This window comes from Marmota monax, unplaced genomic scaffold (genome assembly GCF_021218885.2).
Source record: "Marmota monax isolate L192 unplaced genomic scaffold, Marmota_monax_Labrador192_F-V1.1 WCK01_AAM20220418_F8-fsc00022, whole genome shotgun sequence".
Lineage (NCBI taxonomy): Eukaryota > Metazoa > Chordata > Mammalia > Rodentia > Sciuridae > Marmota > Marmota monax.
In genome coordinates, this window is record NW_026695215.1 from 27,172,024 (window position 1) to 27,191,388 (window position 19,365).

At 37.1% G+C, this 19,365-nt stretch overlaps 1 protein-coding gene across 7 annotated transcripts in view; it reads right to left on the reverse strand.

The window, feature by feature from the left end:
* The window catches only part of Rbm6 (RNA binding motif protein 6), a 99,286-nt gene that overhangs the window by 59,460 nt on the left and 20,461 nt on the right, over nt 1-19,365 (reverse strand). For 4 of the 7 annotated variants that reach the window (XM_046431302.2, XM_046431301.2, XM_046431304.2 and 1 more), the window contains exons 3-5: nt 15,240-16,503; nt 12,545-12,634; nt 10,686-10,755 (exon numbers count right to left, since the gene is read on the reverse strand). The exons of 1 other annotated variant lie outside the window; for it this stretch is intronic. In XM_046431302.2, coding sequence (XP_046287258.1) covers nt 10,686-10,755; nt 12,545-12,634; nt 15,240-16,503 — 1,424 coding nt within the window. Of the gene's footprint in view, nt 1-10,685; nt 10,756-12,544; nt 12,635-15,239; nt 16,504-19,365 lie in introns of those variants that run through there. 2 more of the 7 variants (XM_058574917.1, XM_046431307.2) reach the window with 2 other exon arrangements.

Sequence of the window (19,365 nt, forward strand, 5' to 3'; positions counted from 1 at the left end):
GCTGGGGAGGCTAAGGCAAGAGGATAACAAGTTCAAAGCCAGCCTTAGCAACTTAATGAGGCCTTCAGCAACTTAGAAAAACCCTGTCTCAAAATAAAAAAACAGAAAGAACTCAGTGATTAAGCACTCTTTAATATAATAATATAATCCTATTTATAATTATAAAACCTTGACCACTAAGCCAAAGACACCTGAATATTTGGCAAAACAGGTCAATTCAGACTAGTGAAGCCAGGAACATTTCTACCTCGAGAAGGGTTCAATCCCAGGTACAAAAACAAACAAACAAAAAAAAACCCTTAGCACTCAACCATATATTCACAAAGTAGAACAACTATCATTCTATCTAGTTTGAAGAAGGGCTTTATTTAAATCAGATAGAAGAGCTAAGTGATAACCTAAGAAACATGGAAGCAGGTAAAAATCAATTTATATTAAATTACATACATTACATTTACAATCAATTTACATTAGATTGACCACTAGTATGGTCTCATTTCCTGAAGGTAGAAACAGTAAGCTAGAAAGTATGAGCACAGAACAAAGGGAAGGTAAGGGCTGGGGCTGTAGCTCAGTGGTAGAGCACTGGCCCTACATTAGATCCTCAGCACCACATAAAAATAAAGATTTTGTGTCTATCCACAACTAAAAAATATTTTTTTAAAAAAGGAAAGTTAAAGGAAGAAGCCAATGTGTGTGTGTGTGTGTGTGTGTGTGTGTTGGTAGACCTTATTTATACTGAGAATTAAACCCAGTGCCTCTAACAAATGTGGGGCAAGTGCTCTACCACTGAGCTACAACCTCAGCCCAAAGCCAATGTATTTTAAAATCCTGTAAATGGTTTTTATGGACATTCTGTAGCCATTGCTCATTTAATCTGATTGTATAAAAGACTTCCCTTCTCTGGGATGAGGCTGTGAGTTAAGGAGGCCCCAGCACTATAGGGACTGATTAATAGCCCTTTTCTTCTTATGGCTCCAACAGAGGAAAACTCTTTAGTAAATTATTTTAATCACCAAAAAAGCACAGGAAACCCTATTTATAATTATTAAACTTTGTCCACTAAGCCAAAGACACCTGAACATTTGGCAAAACAGGTCAATTAAGACCAGTGAAGCCAGAAGCATTTCTACCTCAAGAAGGGTAAAGAACTCACAGAGGTCTGGAGTTCAGACACCTTCCTTAACCAGAGAGGCAACCCCACCTCAACTAATGGTTCTGAGGAAGAGACTACAACCTGCCTATGTCTCAAAACTGATATTTCAGAATATGCAAAAATATGCAAGACCTGGGTTGGAGCTGTAGCTCAGTGGTAGCACACATGAGGCACTGGGTTCGACCCTTGGTACCACATAAAATAAATGAATAAAAAGTAAAAGCAGGGCTGGGGATATAGCTCAGTTGGTAGAGTGCTTGCCTCACATGCACAAGGCCCTGGGTTCAATCCCCAGCACCACAAAAAATAATAATAACAACAACTGTAACTTTATCCTTAAAAAAACAAAAAAAGTAAAGGTAATTGTGTCCATCTACAACTAAAAAATAAAAAGAAAAAGAATATGCACAATCTGGCAACTTCTTTAATTGGGGGCTTCTGCCAAGATTTCCATGCTCAGGGCCATATAGATTGGAAGCCCATGAGAATAGCATTTAATCTGAGAAAAAGACAAAAAACAAAAAACACACCCCACAATTGAACTTGCTCCTCTTTCCTACCATCACTCGAACTACTCAGTCTAAGAACTCAGATTTTTGTCTTATTTTTATTTTTTCCCTTTGGGTGTTTTGGGGGGTATAAACCACAGCCTCATGCATTCTAAGCATGCACTCATTCACTGAGCTACACCCATAGCCCCTGGATTTTCTTACATGGCACCAAAAAAAAAAAAAAAATGGCAGTATCTTGAGACACCTAAAGCAAATTATCTCCTGCAAATTTGGAAATATTCTGATGGACATAGAAAAAAAAAAAAGAATAGCAGAGCATAGGACAGTCCCTTTTCTAAAGCATTTTACACACAAATCAAAATAGATAACTTCAAAATCTATTCAGAAAAGGACTCTACCCTCCAAAATAGAACAGTAATTAAGACGATCAGTAAAAAAGATAAGGAGAAAAAAAAAAACAGTTAAAATGTTCTGCTCATCATTGTCTTGCTATAGCCTAAAAAAAAGCCACCTCTTCCAACTCCAGATATTATGTGTGGTTTTACATAGAGACTTCTAAGGTGACACAGTTCACCAACCCAAACTCACCAATCTGGTGGTCCTTATTTATGAATAAAGAAGATGTTAAAGATGTCTCATTCTCAGATCTAAAATGAGACCTGGATACAAAAAAGTCCCCCGCAAAAAGCAACATACAGAGAACCAATAAAAGTCCATGATTGTGTTAAAACTTCCCTTTCAGAAATATGAACTACCAACTAGCCGATTCTTGTTAACTTTAAGGGATTTCAATAAAGGAGCTCAAACTAAAGAATGACTTAGCACCCAGGAAAGAATGTGAATTTCATCTATATGTCATCTATATGTTACCTAGCATGAATGAAGCCCTGGATTTGATACTCAGGATGGCAAAAAGGAAGAGGAAAAGAATGAAAAATAGGGAAAAGGAAAGGGACAGGGAGAGGAAGAGGGAAAAAGAAAAAGGAAGAGGAGGAAGAAGTATCAGCAGCAAACCCTGAAAAATGAATAGTCCTAACCAAGCCCTGAAAAGACATTTTAACTCTCTTAGGTCACCCTTCCCTTCATTAGCTAATAGAACTAAATCTCACACTTCCCTTGACACTAAAGCTTAGTACCTTATCATTCCTGCAGTCTACAGTAACTTCAAACTGTCACTTCCCTAAGAGTCCAAAAAGCCCCTATTCTGCAGCAACCAACATATCATCTAATGAGGTTAAAATATACTATGACCAGGCTGGGCATGGTGGGCACACCAATAATGTCAGTAACTCGGGAAACTGAGGCAGGAGTTCAAAGCCAGCTTCAGCAACACACAGAGATCCTATTTCAAAATAAAAATAAAAAGGGATGGGGATATAGTTGAATGGTAGAATATGTGCCTGGCATGCTTGAGGCTCTGGGCTCTATCCCTAGTATCCAAAAAAAAAAAAAAAAAGTGTGTATACAAGTAGACAAGTTTTCCATTCCCAGAATCTATACAAAGGTAATCATTTTCATAAGAGAGATAATATCTTAAAACAAACGTAAAGCTTACAAAACCATAGCTCATTAACAGAACTTTCTACTGGAAAGTCTTTGGGTAGGGAAGTTTAAAATAAATAAGACAAACCCTAGGTCATTTCAAAAATGACTAAATTGAACCCAACTTCCAGGCCCTCTCCCCAAGCTTACCTGATCTCTCCAGCACCAAATCATGGAATTCTTCTCTAGGTCAGCCATCCATTGCCTCCATAAGATTCACCCGGCCCTAAGACCACCTCCTGGTATTTTATACATTTTTATTTTTTTAAGCTCTGCCATCTTTCCTTAAAGCTATCTGTGAACATACACCCCAAATGTGGTAAAAAAATCTGATTAAGACTCTTGGTGGAAGACAGGAGCTTTTTAAGTTTTAGAGATGCAACAAGTACATGTAATATTTTCCAAGCAGCCTATGGTCAATTTCTACCTAAGAAACTAAAAGTGTTTACTTGTCTACTCTGTGAATGCCAAAAAATGCTGCAAAATGTGCACTGGCACTTTTTTTTTTTTTTTTTTTTTAGGACAGAGGTACTGGGGATTGAACTCAGTGGGGTACTTGACCACTGAGCCACATCCCAAGCCCTATTTTGTATTTTATTTAGTAATTCGGTCTCGCTGAGTTGTTAGCACCTCACTTTTGCTGAGGCTAGCTCTGAACTCGCAATCCTCTTGCCTCAGCCTCCAGAGCTGCTGGGATAACAGTCATGTGCCACTGTGCCCGGCTTGTGCTGGCACTTTTTAAAAATTTTTTTTTGGGGGGGCTACTGGGTATTGAACCCAGAGACACTACACTACCACACTAGTTTTGAGTTATTTTTAAACTGTGCAAAAAGTTCTAGAATTAAAGAATCTAGCTGGGTATAGTGACACACACCTATATTTCCAAGATCACAAGCAAGGCCAGTTTTAGCAATTTAGCAAGACTCTCAGTAACTTAGCAAGACTCTGTCTCAAAATAAAAACTAAAAAGTACTTGGAGTGTAGTTCAGTGATAATGCACCCATAAGTTCAATCCACAGTACAAAAATATAAATAATCTAAACAAACAGTTAATCAAATGCAGTGGTTCTCACAATTCAAGGCACATCACAACCATCTGGAGGCCTTGTTAAAGCACAGATTGCTAAGCCCCACCTCCAGAGTTTGTGATTTGGTAGCTCTAGGGATAGGGTCTGAAAATCTGGATTTTTTTTTTTTTTTTGAGAGAAAGAGAGAGAGAGAGAGAATTTTTTAATATTTATTTTTCAGTTATCGGCGGACATAACATCTTTGTTTGTATGTGGTGTTGAGGATTGAACCCGGGCCGTACGCATGCCAGGCGAGCACACTACCACTTGAGCCACATCCCCAGCCCCAAGAATCTGGATTTCTAACAAAATGAATGGTCATGATCCTGCTATCTAGGGCCCACTCTTACAATCTCATGTTGACAGAAGCTATTCATTATAGTCTTCAGTTTGCAAGGCTTCTGCTGACCATTTAGTTATTATAATTCAGTGGCAGAATACTTGCCTAGCACACACCAGGCCCTGAGATTCTACCCCAGTACCAAATATAAAATAAAAATAAAATATAACAGAGTTAGGCACAGGGGCGCACACCTATAATCCCAGCTACAAGGGAAGTTGAGATAGGAGAACCGCCAAGTTCAAAGCAACTTCAGCAATTTAGTAAGACCCTGTCTAAATCCTCAGCTTGGCAAAATGAATGAATAAATAACATTTTAAAATAAAATATATCAGCTTGATGTCCATTTTACAACTTTTTTTTTTTTTTGGTACTAGAGATTGAACCCAGAGGCGCTTAACCACTGAGCCACATCCCCATTCCTTTTTTATTTTAGAGACAGGGTCTTGCTAAGTTGCTTAGGACCTCACTAAGTTGCTGAGGCTGGCTTTGAACTTGCGATCCTCTTTCCTCAGCCTCCCAAGCTGCTGGGATTACAAGTGTATGACACCACTCCCAGCTCCATTTTACACTGTATTGGAATTTCCAAATTACAAAGAACTTGCAAGAATAATAATAAAAGTAAAACATAATCCTCTTTATCTAGATTTAACTATTGGCAACATTTTGCCCCTCTAATATTACTCTCTTCTTTCCTCCTATCAGATATATCAAATATTTCTTTTGAGCCATAAGAAAACTGCATGTATCATGGTTCTTGACTTCTTTAACATAACCACAATAATACCAAAGTCAGTGAATTTAACATTGATAAACCACTACTACAATCAAGATATTAAAAAAAAAAAATCTATTACATTCAAAACCTCTGTCACGCTTCTATATCTGTCAGCTCCTGCACCAACGTCCTGGCAACCATTATTTTCTATCCCTAAAATTCTACCTTTTCCAGAACATCAAAAGTGAAATCACAATGTATAGTCTTAAAAAAAAATAGAAAAAAAAGCTACACATGGTGACACATGCCTGTGGTCCCAGACATCTGTGAGGCTGAAACAAGAGGATCACTTGAGCCCAGTAGTTTCAAAGCAGTCTGGGCAACATAACAAAACACCCTATCCCCCAAAAAAACACATAACATAAAATGCACCATTGTTAAAGTCTACAATTCAGCAGCATTCAGTATACTCACAAAGTGTGCAACCATCAACATTATCTGGTTCCAGGATATTTTTATCAGCCCAAAGCAAACCCCATATCCATTAAGTAGTCACTAATCATTCACTCAGAGGAGAAATATCTCTTATAATCACTTATTTGTTTTCTATCTTTGTAGAAATTTCAAGAACCCATACAATATGTGGTTTTTCTATCTGCTTCTTTCACAAGGTTTTCAAGGCTCATGCAAGTTGTAGCATATATCAGTACGTCACTTCTTCTCAGCCAATACATATAGGCTCTTGAGTCTAGTTTCATTCAATCAGCAAAATGCCTTCAAGAACCAACCATGCTGTTATATGCATGAGTAGCTTCTTGAGTTTTATTGCTGCACAGTATTCCATCATATGTAAGATATACCAAAGCTTATTATTCCAATCACCAAAAGTCATTTTACTCCTGATACTTTTTCCAGAAATATAATAATATAACTTAAGGTAATTTAAATATCACAATGTATAGTCTGAAAATTTTTTAAATATATTTAAATTTTTAAATACCAATTTTTTGTTAAATTTTCAGCAAAAGTGTTTTGAAGCAAATCTTGGCCTATATTGAATCTCTTTATAGTGTTCATTTAGTCCTGTTAGAATATCCACAGATTTTGCTGCTAAAGTATTGTCTTGAGTATTCATCCCTGTAAGGGACATAATTCATATGTCATCTATGTACCACATTCCATTTCTATAACCAGAAAAAAAATTATAAATTAATTTAACACCTCCGATTCTGGACCCTTGACCCTATATTTATATAGCTCTAAATGGGACAAAAATGAACAAATTACTAGAGTCAAGTGAACAGTCATTAATCTTTTCTCTGTTATAGAGTTCATTACATCAACTAAAAGGATGAACTCAACCCAACAATTCCCCTTTTGTGAGCACATCCATCTAGCATGGGCTCTTCCAGATCATTATTCATTCTAAAACTCTGTCATTTTTCTTTATAAAAGTCATCTTTTCCGACTGAGTTTACACATGATCTTTTTTCTTTTTGGTATTGAGGATTGAACTCAGGGGCACTGAACCACTGAGCCACATTCCCAACCCCTTTTTAATATTTTATTTAGAGATAGGGTCTCATTGAGTTTCTTAGGACCTTGCCAAGTTGCTGAGGCTGGCTTTGAACTTGTGATCCTCCTGTCTCAGCCTCCCAAGCTGTTGGGATTACAGGTGAGCCACCACACCAGATGGGTTACACATGATCTTACAAAGAGTAAATGCTAAAGTTCTCAGAACATCTGGTTGTCCCAAGACACATTCTTCAGCAAATATGTAAAACCTAAGTTGTATTGCCATGAAATCTAAACTACCCTTTAATGCCTTCACTTAAGATCACAACTGTTCTCCACATCATAGAACCGACTGTGCCAAGCACTAGGGAAACAGGAGGGAACAATACAGACAAGGTTCTTGCTGCCATGGAGCTAACTTTCTAGAGGAAAATACATAAAACCATCAAGCAAACTATCAAAATGATTGCTCTATGCACAAGGATACAATAAAAAATGACTACAGGGTGAGTTTAAATTAGATGGTGAGACTAGGCTTCAGAAAGGCGAAACTTAAGAACTAAACCCCCGAAGATGAGTGAGGATCAGAAGCAAGGGCAGTACAAAGGATCTGACACAACAGAAGGAAGTTCGAACTAGTAAAGATCCAGAGAAAAGCTCAGTATGGCTACAGTGTAATAGGGCAAGTAGAGAGCAGTACAGGATGAAGTCAGACAAACAGCCAAGGACCAGCTCATGCAGAAATTTGTTATGTCAGAATAAGGAGTTGGGAATTTCTTCCAAGTGAAAATGGAAGGCCATTAGAGGGTTTTAGGCATAGGAATAACATGATCTGACTAATATTTTCAAAAGTTCATTCTACTTGTCACAAAAAGGTGTTAACATTGGTAACATGGACAAGGGTAATCCAATTCTTTCATTAAAAGAAAAAAACTATAAAGTACATATCACTTTATATAATAAAATACTTTTTAAAAAGATTTTTTTTAGTTGTAGCTGGACACAATATTTTTATTTATTCATATATTTTTATGTGGTCTGAGATCAAATCCAGTGCCTCACAGGTATGATGCAAGCGCTCAACCACTGAGCTACAGCCCCAGCCCCAATAAAATGCCTTTTTAATAAAAATCACTGCCCAGGATGATTTCACATGTATCTATTGTCTTTTGTCTGTCAATCACAATACTAATAGCCAGCAAATTTAAGAATTTGCTCTTTAGACCCTGTATATTAAAGTAATTTTTCCACATCATGTGTAACCACAAGAATGAGAAGTTATACTCCATGTATGTATAATATGTCAAAATACACTCTATTGTCTGGGGCTGTGGGGCTCAGTGGTAGTGCACTTACCTGGCATGTGTGAGGCACTGGGTTCAATTCTCAGCACCACGTACAGATAAATAAAATAAAGGTCTATCAACAACTAAAATATATATATATATTTTTTTAGTATTTATTTAGTTGTAGATGAACACACAGTATCTTTATTTATTTTTATGTGGTGCTGAGGATCGAACCCAGTATCTCATACATGCAAGGCAAGCACTTTACCACTGAGCTACAGCCCCAGCCCTAAAAAAAAACTTAATAAAATATACTCTATTGTCATGAGTAGTTTAAAAAATAAAATAAAGAAAAAAAGTAATTTTTACTCTGCTAATAAATCTGACAATTTAAATAGAAAGTCAATGAGTAGGGCTGGGGATGTGGCTCAAGCGGTAACGCGCTTGCCTGACACGATGGGGCGCTGGGTTCGATCCTCAGCACCACATAAAATAAAGATGTGTCCACTGAAAACTGAAAAATAAATATTAAAAAAATTCTCTAAAAAAAAAAAGAAAGAAAGTCAATGAGTACTAAAGAAACGAAGAGTTTGATCTACTGCTATTTAAACATTAATTACACTCATTTCCCAAATACATCAAAACTTAATTAAAGCAGAGTTTGTGACAAGATTGAGGCTATTACCCTAAGAATTAAACAGTATCATTAGCCTGTAAATTCTACCTTTAGTTTTCAAAGAAAGACATGTAGAAGACACATGCAAAAAAAAAAAAAAAAACAAATAAAACCAACAAAATTGAGATGTGCAATAACAAAAATGTAACTACTTTTGGTCATGTGTTCCAAATTCAGGGTTGATGTTTTAAAACAAAAAAAAAAAAAATTGCTTTCTGGGGCTGGGGGCTGGGGCTCAGTGGTAGTGCACTTGCCTGGCATGTGTGAGGTACTGGGTTTGATTCTCAGCACCATATATAAATAAATAAAATAAAGGTCTATTAACAACTAAAATATATTTTAAAAAAAAAAGAAATAATTGCTTTCTAAGAAATAATATTTCTAAGTTGATTATCAAATTGCAGGAAAAAAAACACTTACTGAACTTAACACAAATACCATATTCTTTCAAGCATAAAATTTACTTTTGTGGATAATCTTCTTCTAAGAAACCCATTTAAAGAAATAATTACCAGGCTTTTTTGTGGCTCAGAGGTAGAGTGCTTGCCTAGCATGTGTGAAGCACTGGGTTCAATCCTTAGCACCATATAAAAATAAAAAAATAAAATAAAATAAGAGATATTTTGTCCACCTATAACTAAAAAATAAATATAAAAACATTACCTAATGTAAAAATTCAATTTAATGGTAAAGTATTTAAAAGTAAACTATAGGGGCTGGGGATGTGGCTCAAGAGGTAGCGCGCTCGCCTGGCATGCGTGCGGCCCGGGTTCAATCCTCAGCACCACATACAAACAAAGATGTTGTGTCAGCCGAAAACTAAAAAATAAATATTAAAAAAAGTCTCTCTCTCTCTCTCTCAAAAATATAAAAAATAAATAAATAAAAATAAACTATATCCTCAGAAATATTATATGCTCTTAACTTGAAGATTTCTTTAACTCGATTACTATAATTCTATGTTTTGTGAGATTAATGCTCTTCTTAAATTTAAAATTCTACAAAACAGGTCACTTTGAGATTACCTTTATTTTTAAACTATTTCATATTATGCAGTCCTAAAAATATTGGTCACAACTTGATTGCTTAGCATTTTGCTTTTGACTTCCTTTTTCTATAATAAGATTTGAAGGAACTGACCAAATTTGGTACTCTGAAATATTATGTGTATATTCAGCCAACTTTCATCAGACCACAGACTAGAGGTCAAAAAGAAAGCTCTTCTGGATCTATTCATGGGTTTCAACAAAACGGCTGTTTCAGGAATCTGTTCTCAGAGCAAGAATGAGAATTCAAGAAAACTCTAATTGGTACAATTTCTGTGGAAACTGGCAAGTTTCACTTTGAAACAAGGAAATGTAAAATTTTATATTCAACAAGTTAGTAAATCCTAGGCTCAAATGTAAGCATTCCACCACCATAAAGAACAGAAAGTTTAATAACTTCGTTATGTAAAATATAGTCAGGGACAGATGCCGCAACACTCACTTCATATCTCACAGGAACTCAGAAGAACTGGAACATGCATCCTCATCGCCCATTTGTGGACAAACATCCACAAAGAACCAGCTAAGACTAAAGTTGGGTATTATTTGAAGGCACCAACAGGAGGCTTCTGGAAATCTTAATTGTGTTTTCTATTTTTTTTTTTATTAGTTGTTGATGGACCTTTATTTTATTTATTTATATGCGGTGCTGAGAATTCAACCCAGTGCCTCACACATGCTAGGCAAGTGTTCTACCTCTGAGCCACAATCCCAGCCCCAACTGTGGTTTCTTAAAAAAAAAAAAAAAATTAAGTAGCATATGATGCAGAGATCTGACAAAGACCCTTCCTAACCCAAGGCCACATGCATATAAAGAAACTCACCTGTATTATACTCCTTTAACTGCAACTCCTTCACAGGCATGCCATCGGAAGTCTGAAAGGCATTAAGAATCTGCAAGAAAATGGTATTTACACATAATGATACAAATCATATTCAAACAGTGAATTTTATATTTTCCCTACTGGTTTTTATTCTACATAATTTAAAGCTATGATTATTTTATAAAGGCAAAATTAAGACATGCACACGAGGTGTTCAAAAAAATGCTAAATGAATAGAACATGCTTATTCAAAAATTCCTAAGTATAAAAGAAAATCAGATGAGCATAACCTTCAAGAGCTCAAACTCTGATATCAAACTGTCTGAATTCCAAGCATCTCCTACTCACTTGTTGTGTAACCTTTCAGTGTCTAGTTAATTACCTGTTAAACATAAAATGATGCACTAAGCTCATTAAGTCCAGAGCCATGGTAATTCGGTCTGGTCAGTTTTTTCTTTACATTCAAATGAATCGTTCTCTAACTACAAATGTCACTTCTTCAGTGATACCTAACTGCAAAATACAAAGTCACATCTACATCTTTTGTTCTTTTTGTTGTTCTGGGGATCAAACCCAGGTCCTTGGTACATGCTAGGCAAGTACTGTGCTAGTTACATCCCCAGCCCTAAACCTTTAGTGTTCTTCAGAAAATGTATCACTGTTTCAAAATGTTACCTATCTTTTGTTTGCTTTTGTATTATTGATGAGGCAGTGACTTTATAATATTCACTGCTATATCATTCAGTGCCTGGTACTCAATACAGGTTGAATCCTTAATCCAAAAATCTGCTTTAGATTTTGCAGCATTTTGGATTTCAGGTTTTCCTATTAGGGATGCTCAGTAAAGTCTACTCCAAAATTCCCAAATCCAAAGCCCCCAAATCTGAAATACATCTGATCCCAAGCATTTCAGATATGGAATCTTCAACCTATAATACTTAACACTTGCAGTGAATGTATTAAGAATACCTATTCAGGGGTTGGGGTTGTGGCTCAGTGGTAGAGCACTCGCCTAGCACATGCAATGAGCTGGGTTTGATCCTCAGTACCACATAAAAATAAATAAAATAAAAGTATTGTGTCCAACTACAACTAAAAAAATATATTTAAAAAAAAAGAGAATATCTATTCATTCCGGGCAGGGTGACACACCAACCTCTAATCCCAGTTACTTAGAAGGCCAAGGCAGGAGGATCAGAAGTTCAAGGCCAGCCTTAGCAACTTAGCAAGACTTTGTCTCAAAAAAGTGTGGGGTGGGGGTGGGGTGCCTAAGGATGTGGGCTCAGTGGTTCGGCCCCCCTGGATTCAATCTCCAGTATCCCCACCAACCAAAAAAAGAAAAGAACCCTATTCACGGTCATTATAATTAAGTGAATTAATGCTTATAAGCATACACAACGCCTATCACAGAATAAGTACTATTAGCTCCTGTTGCAATATCCTGACCAATTCTTCCATAACTTCTGCCATAAATTTAGTCAGTCTATCCTAACTGAGCAGATAGGCAGCTTCCAAACTCATACTACTATACATCAGTATCTTTATCTATGGACTCCTGAAATAATATGCCCTACCAGATGATTACCAGGTCACCATTTGTCATGGTTTTACAAACCTCACCTCAGTGAATACATATATAACTAGCAAAATATGAATAAGTTCTATGAATTATAACAAAGTCAATCCCTGGTTTAGATATACTACAGTTATCCAACATATTAACACCAAGGGAAGTTGAATAAAGAATACACATGCTTTTCTTTCCTATACATTTCTTTATACTTTCCTGTGAATCTATAATTTTTCAAAATAAGGTTAAAAATTTAATTGACAGAGACAGAAAAAAACACATGCCTCACCTCTTCTTTTGTGGCATTTTCAGGCACCCCACTTAATCGAATAAGCCTGCTAGGCTTCTCCTCACTTGTGCCAGTCCTGTAATCTTGATCCTTAAATTCAGAATATAAAATTATTTCACCAATAAATATACTTTTGTGTGAAAAGTGAAACAACATGAACTATACGTATTCAGGATCAAAAATGAAAATGACTGAATCATGTAAAGATGTGAAAAAATATGACTTTATTATTTTAAATTTTGATTTCAAATCCTTGGATTACAAATGAATTAACCCAGGCTCATTGAAGGAGTCTTTTTGTGTGTGTGTGTGTGTATGTGGAGGGGAGGGTGCTAGGGATTGAACCCAGGGCCTTGTGTATGCAAGGCAAGCACTCTACCAACTGAGCCATATCCTCAGCCCAAGGAATCTTAAAATTGTAAAATAAGACATAAAGAGAAATAATACTGGGCTGAGAGTTTAACTAAGTGAGAGCACTTGCTTAGCATGTGCAAGACCCTCAAATTTCAATCCCCAGCATCAAAAAGAAAAAGGGAGAGGCTCAGTGAGCACTTGCCTAGCATGCGTGAGGCACTGGGTTCAATTCTCAGCACCACATATAAATAAATGAATAAAATAAAGATTCATCAATATCTAAAAAAAAGAGAGAAAAACAAATTAGCCCCAATAGGACTTTCATAGAAAAACAAACAAAAATATTATTATTCCCAAAACTATTTTTTTCCTGAATGAGCAAATAGCAAAAAGGGAAATCTGAGCAGATGTCATTTAATAAAGATGATTTCTTATAAACAAATTTCAGAACAAAGTCAAAAGGTGTCATGTAAGTGTAAACCACACAACTTAACAGTAAAATTCAAAGAAATCTGTACTCTTCATACTTATAAAAGCCTTAGCTCCAATTTTCCTCCATTTCGAAATTATAGTTAGAATTTAACTTTTAAGAAAAAGTCTCCTGTAACTAAATGACCATATCTCCCTCCAATCAATTTCTCTCCACTTCAAAAGATAAAAGCTGAAAAAACTTCTGAGAAAGACTCCTATAACTAAATGATCCTATCTCCTAGTTATGCCTATTGCCTAGCATAATCAACAGTGTCCTCTTTTACTCTTAAAAGCAAACTGATTTAGATAATAAATTATGTGGTCACCAGGCTCTAACATTCTCAAAACCCATTATTGGGTAATATGTATTAAGAGCACTGTCCAAAATAATAGAAACCTAAATAGAAATTGATAAAATCTATTTTAAAGATAACATCTTCTTATTAAGTTGCAAACATAAACTTCCTTGCATAGAAATGTAACATTTAAAGTTAATTAAATTAGCTACAAAAAGATACTAAGGGCTGGGACTGTAGCTCAGTGGCAAAGCGCTTTCTAGCATGTATGAGGCACTGGGTTCGATCCTTAGCACCACATAAAAATTAACAATTAAAATAAAAAGCATTCTGTCTATCCACAACTACAAAATTTTTTTTTTTAAAAAAAGAAGATAATAACAATTTTTTTAAGTTGTCGATGTTTAATCGGGGGGAGGGTGGGGAGGGTTACTGGGGATTGAACTCAGGGGCACTCAACCCCTGAGCCATGTCCCCAGCCCTATTTTGTTTTTTATTTAAAGACAGGGTCTCATGGAGTTGCTTAACACCTCACTTTTGCTAAGGTTGACTTTGAACTCGTGATGCTCCTGCCTCAGCCTCCCAAGACACTGGAATTACAGGCGTGCTAATTTTTTTTTGATTTATTCATATTCTGTGCTAAGAATCAAACCACATGCCTCATACATGCTAGGCAAGCATTCTACCACTGAGCCCACAAATCCAGCCCAAATTACAACTTTTAAATAACCTCCTCATGACTACAGAGAGACTCTTAGGTAGCCTGAGTTTAATTAAGAAAATGAATCCTAAATCACAATGCTTGACTATCAAAAAGTTGTGAAAATCACTTCCCAAAGATAGTTACTTTTCAGATTAAATCGTCCCAAGGTATTTAAATCAGCCCAAATCAGCAAAATAATGAATCAACACCTATCAAAAATATTATATGATTGGCACAGTGGCACATACCTATAATCCCAACAACTGGGAGTTTGAGACAAGAGGATCACAAATACAAAGCCAGCCTCTGCATCTTAGCAAGGCCCTAAGCAACTTAGGGATACTCCATCTTAAAATAAAAAATGAAAAGGGCTGGGAATGTGGCTCAGAGGTTAAGTGCCTCTGGATTCAATCCCTGGTACCCACTCTGCCCAAAAAATATTATCTGAACTGAGGCCCCTTTCTCTAGAGATTTACATTCCTACATTTCAATAGTGAATACAAAATCTGCTTTTTCTATTGAGATGAGGTCTTTTGTTGTTGCTGCTTGTTTTTGTTTTGGGTACTAGGAACTGAACCACTGAGCTACAACTCTAGTTGTATTTTGAGACAGGGTCACTAGGTTCCTAAGGTTGGTCTCAAACTTGCAATCCTCCTGACTCAACCTCCTTGGTTGCTAGGATTATAGGTGTGTGCCACCATGCCCAACCAAATTTTGCCTTTTTTGTTCTGCAGCCCTGGGGATTGACCAAATTTTGCTTTTTAATAGTAGGGCAATGAGACATCAAGGACTCAAGGTCCTAGATTCTATACTTAATCCTTCAGAAATGCCTTATGAAAAAAGAAAAAAGCAATCCACCTCATCAACATACCTGTAGGTCTCGTTGAGTTTTGCCCTCTGGAAAAGACTTGCTCTGGCCATAGCCAAATATCTGGCTCCCTGGCAACCTATGATCCACATCACGGTACTCCATGCTTCTGTAATCAGTGTCTTGTTGACCAAGAAAATCCAGATCTCCTTCTTCTTTAAACAGACGAGCATCGGAACTCTGTTCACCTCCAGAAAGCTGTGATTTGTTTTGGTCTTGAGTTGGACTTTGGCTGTTCTGAAAGTCTGATGGAGATTCATGTTCAAAGGCTACACCTTTTGTTTCTCCTTCTCTTGTTTCTGAATGCTCAAATTCTGCCTTCTGAACACCAAAAGTGGGCTTTTCTACTGTATGGTCATGTGTGGATTCTTCTCTCTTGTTCACACTGACACCAGAATGTTCTCTATCTTGTGCAGAGGGCTGAATGTAATCCAAAATTTTTTGATCCACAGGAGGCATCTCCCTATCTTTAAATTCCATACAAGGTCCCACCTCTCTGCCCCTAAAATCCTGATCAGTCCTGGACCGGTGTCTACCTCTGAAATTTGAATGTGGTGTATCCCTGTCCCTAAAGTCTAGATCAGTAGTACCTGAACCTCGCCCTCTAAAGTCTACCTGTGTTCCGTCTTTGTCCCTGAAGTCCAAATCAGCTATATCTCTATTCCTAAAATCAGAACGAGATTGATCTCTGGTCCTGAAATCCAAATCTGATAAATCTCTTGCCCTAAAATCTGCATGGGATCCATCCCGGCCTCTAAAATCTAAATCATAGGTACCCCGGCCCCTAAAGTCAGATGGAGGAGCATCCCTACCTCTGAATTCAACAGTGTGAGCATCCCTGTCTCTGTAGTTCATATGCGGTGTCTCCCTACCTCTATAATCCATAGAAGTACCATCTCCACCCCTGTAGTCCATAGGTGGCCCTTCTCTATCCCGAAAATCCCCAGAATGTATGTCCCTACCCCTGAAGTCCAACTGTGATGAATCTCTGCTCTGGAAATCAGAAGATGAAAAATCTCCCCCCCTGAAATCATGTCCAGGTCCCTCCCCTCCTCGATAGTCACCATGTGGTCCGTCTCTAGCTCCATAGCTGAAAGAATGCTCCTCTACATTTGCAAAGGGAGGCCCCGAATGCCCCTGGAAATCAAAGGGAAGTGAATCTCTGCCAGGAAAGTTGCCAGAGTGTCTCTCTTGAGCATGACTCTTAAGGGGAGGAGGAGGATAATCCCTGTTCCACCCGGGAGCAAACCTTTCTTCTTGGCTCCCACTGTAGAAACAAAGACAGTGTTATTCATATTGTCCAGAGAGTTTGAAATCTACACACCAGCATATTCTTCTCTAATCACAGCACATTCTTCTTTAAACATTTTTTTTTTTTGGCAGAGTTCTGCAACAAGGTCCTAGATCTGCAGAAAACAGCAAAGTTTTGCTATTTTAAGACGAAGTGACGAGTAAACTTTTATGCTCCCATTTCAGAACACGAGGAAAGTCAACACAAGGTTTTCAACATGACTGCTGCAGAAAAAGCTTTCACCCAGTCCTGCAACAGGGAAAATCCGCAATACCAGATAAGCTAACAATGGTGACATACTACAAAAATGTCCATTTCCTAAAGCCAGGGAACTTAGAATTCCAAGGTCAACATGATGATTCCTATACACTGGAAAAATCAATGCAATGTAAATTTCTTACACTAAGTTTTAGGAAGTGTCTACTGCTGCATCTAGGGGTAATATCCCAAAATATTTAATTATGACTACAGCCTGGATACCACCCAATCAAAATGGATTCAGGCCCCCCAAAAAATGCTGGTTGTACATCATCACCATTAGGAGCAACACCAGTGTTTACCAGATAAGCAACCTTCTGGCTGCATCTAAATCCCAGTTCTACAGTGATTCTGCCTGAAAGTACTCTCAGCTGGGTCTTATTATTATAACTACCCAAGGGTATCACAGAAATTAGCATGAATCATGCCACAAAGCATGTGTAAGCTAAGCAAGAGCATCCAGGAGCTTAAAACTAGAAGAGACCTAGTGACAAGTTTAGGTCTTTAAGCATTATTCCCATGTCCCAAATGAAGAAAATTATATTCCTGTACCAATGCCTAACTTTACACAGAAACAAAATGTATTTTAAAAATAGGTACAGTATTAAACTCACAATCTCAGTTTATAGAACACAATAGATAAACAAGAGCTGGCTCAATCTTTCATTCTACCCAACTTCTTCCCTTTCCCTAACTTTTTCATTTTAGTTTTGGTCAAACATTATGGAATTTAAGTAGGCAATTAAGCACCTAGAATCCTGGGAAAGGACACATGAAAAAGGAAAACATAAAATTATTTGAAAGTTCATCTGTTGTTTAGCAGTAAAACAAAAGTATTAAGAAATCAAGACCAACTCAGTTCTCCCTTCAGAACATGCAGTTTCTAGTCTAAGAAAAAAAAATCCAAAGGACAACTAATTCTGGGTCACTCATTTCAAGAAAGTTACACTAACAATTCTTTTTTTAAAGTAATAGAAACTTAACATTAACCTAAACATGAGAATGATGTACATTTAATGAATTTGCAGAACACAATGTCTTCCATGGGCTCCCATTAACATTAGTTATGTTCATCATAAGAGAAACAAGTTTAAATGTTCTTCATAAGTAAAACAAAGTAAGACACTATAGTGTCTCTCATATTTAAAAATCATTCAACAGCTGGGTATAGTGGTACACACTTGAAATCCCAGCTATTTGGGAGGCTGTAGCAGAAAGATTTTAAGTTCTTGGTAAATTAGCAAGAATATCTCCAATAAAAAATAAAAAGGGATGAGAATGTAGCTCAGTGATAGAGCACCACAAGTACCACAAAAAAATATATGTATCATTAAAGTCCTATTAATTAGCTTGTGGGAAGACTGAAGATTCCTCAGATTCACGGTATAAGTGTTAGCATCTAAATCTATATGTTTACTTGCGAGAGCATTTTCTGAGCAGAACACACCCAACTTCTGCCTCTGAGTACTGCCCTAAGGATTACTTTACCCTCCTAAGAGAAAGTAGATCAAAAGTAACTGATTATATGAAGATATCCCCCTCCCCATTGGAAATGGAATGCAGGAGCATTCTACCAACAAGCTATACCTCCAGTACTTTTTATTTTGTTAATATAATTTTATTTTTGGTACTGAGGATTGAACCCAGGGGCTTTACCACTGAGCTACAACCCTTTTTTATTTTTTTGAGACAGTCTCCCCAAGTTGCTTAGGGCCTACACTAAATTGCTGAGGCTGACCTAGAACTTACAATCGATCCTCTTATCTCAGCCTCCAGAGTCTCTGGGATTACAGGCAACTGCCATTGCACCCAGCCTTTTTAATTTTGAAACAGGGTCTCCCTAAATTTCCAAGGCTGGCCTCAAATTTGTAATCTTCCTGCCTCAGACTCTTAAGTCTGTGATTATAAGTATGTGCCACAATGCCCAGCTATATATATAGGATTCTTAAACTATTTTAAAGGGTTGGGGAAGTACTTCAGTAGTGTAGTATCTGCCTAGCATGCACAAGACCCTGGGCACAAATATAAAAACAAAACAAAACAAAAAACGATATTTCATACATTCTAATCCTGCAAAATACCTATTTTTAGTTTAAATTAGTCCCCCCAAAGAGGAATATTATATAAACTATATCTCCCTCTAGTCTAAAATCTTAAAAATAAGCGGGGCTCAGGGGCACATGCCTGTAATCCCAGCGGCCCAGAAGGCTGATTCAGGAGGATCACAATTTCAAAACCTGCCTCAGCAACTTAACAGGGCCCTAAGCAACTAAGAAAGATCCTATCACTAAATAAAATGTAAGTAAAAAGGGCTGGGAATGTGGTTCTGTGGTTAAGCATCCTTGGGTTCAATGCCCAGTATAGAAAAAAAAAAAAAAGAAATCTTAAAAATAAGGTTTGGGGATATGGCTCAGTGGTGGAACACTTCTTATATGTCTGAAGCCCCAGGTGTCATCCCTAGCACCACCATCCCCCCATAAAAAAAATTTGTTTTAAAGATGATACAGGGTTTGGGGATTTAGCTCAGTGGCAGACAACTTGCCTAGCATGCCCAAGGCCCTGAGTTCAGTCCTTGGTCCT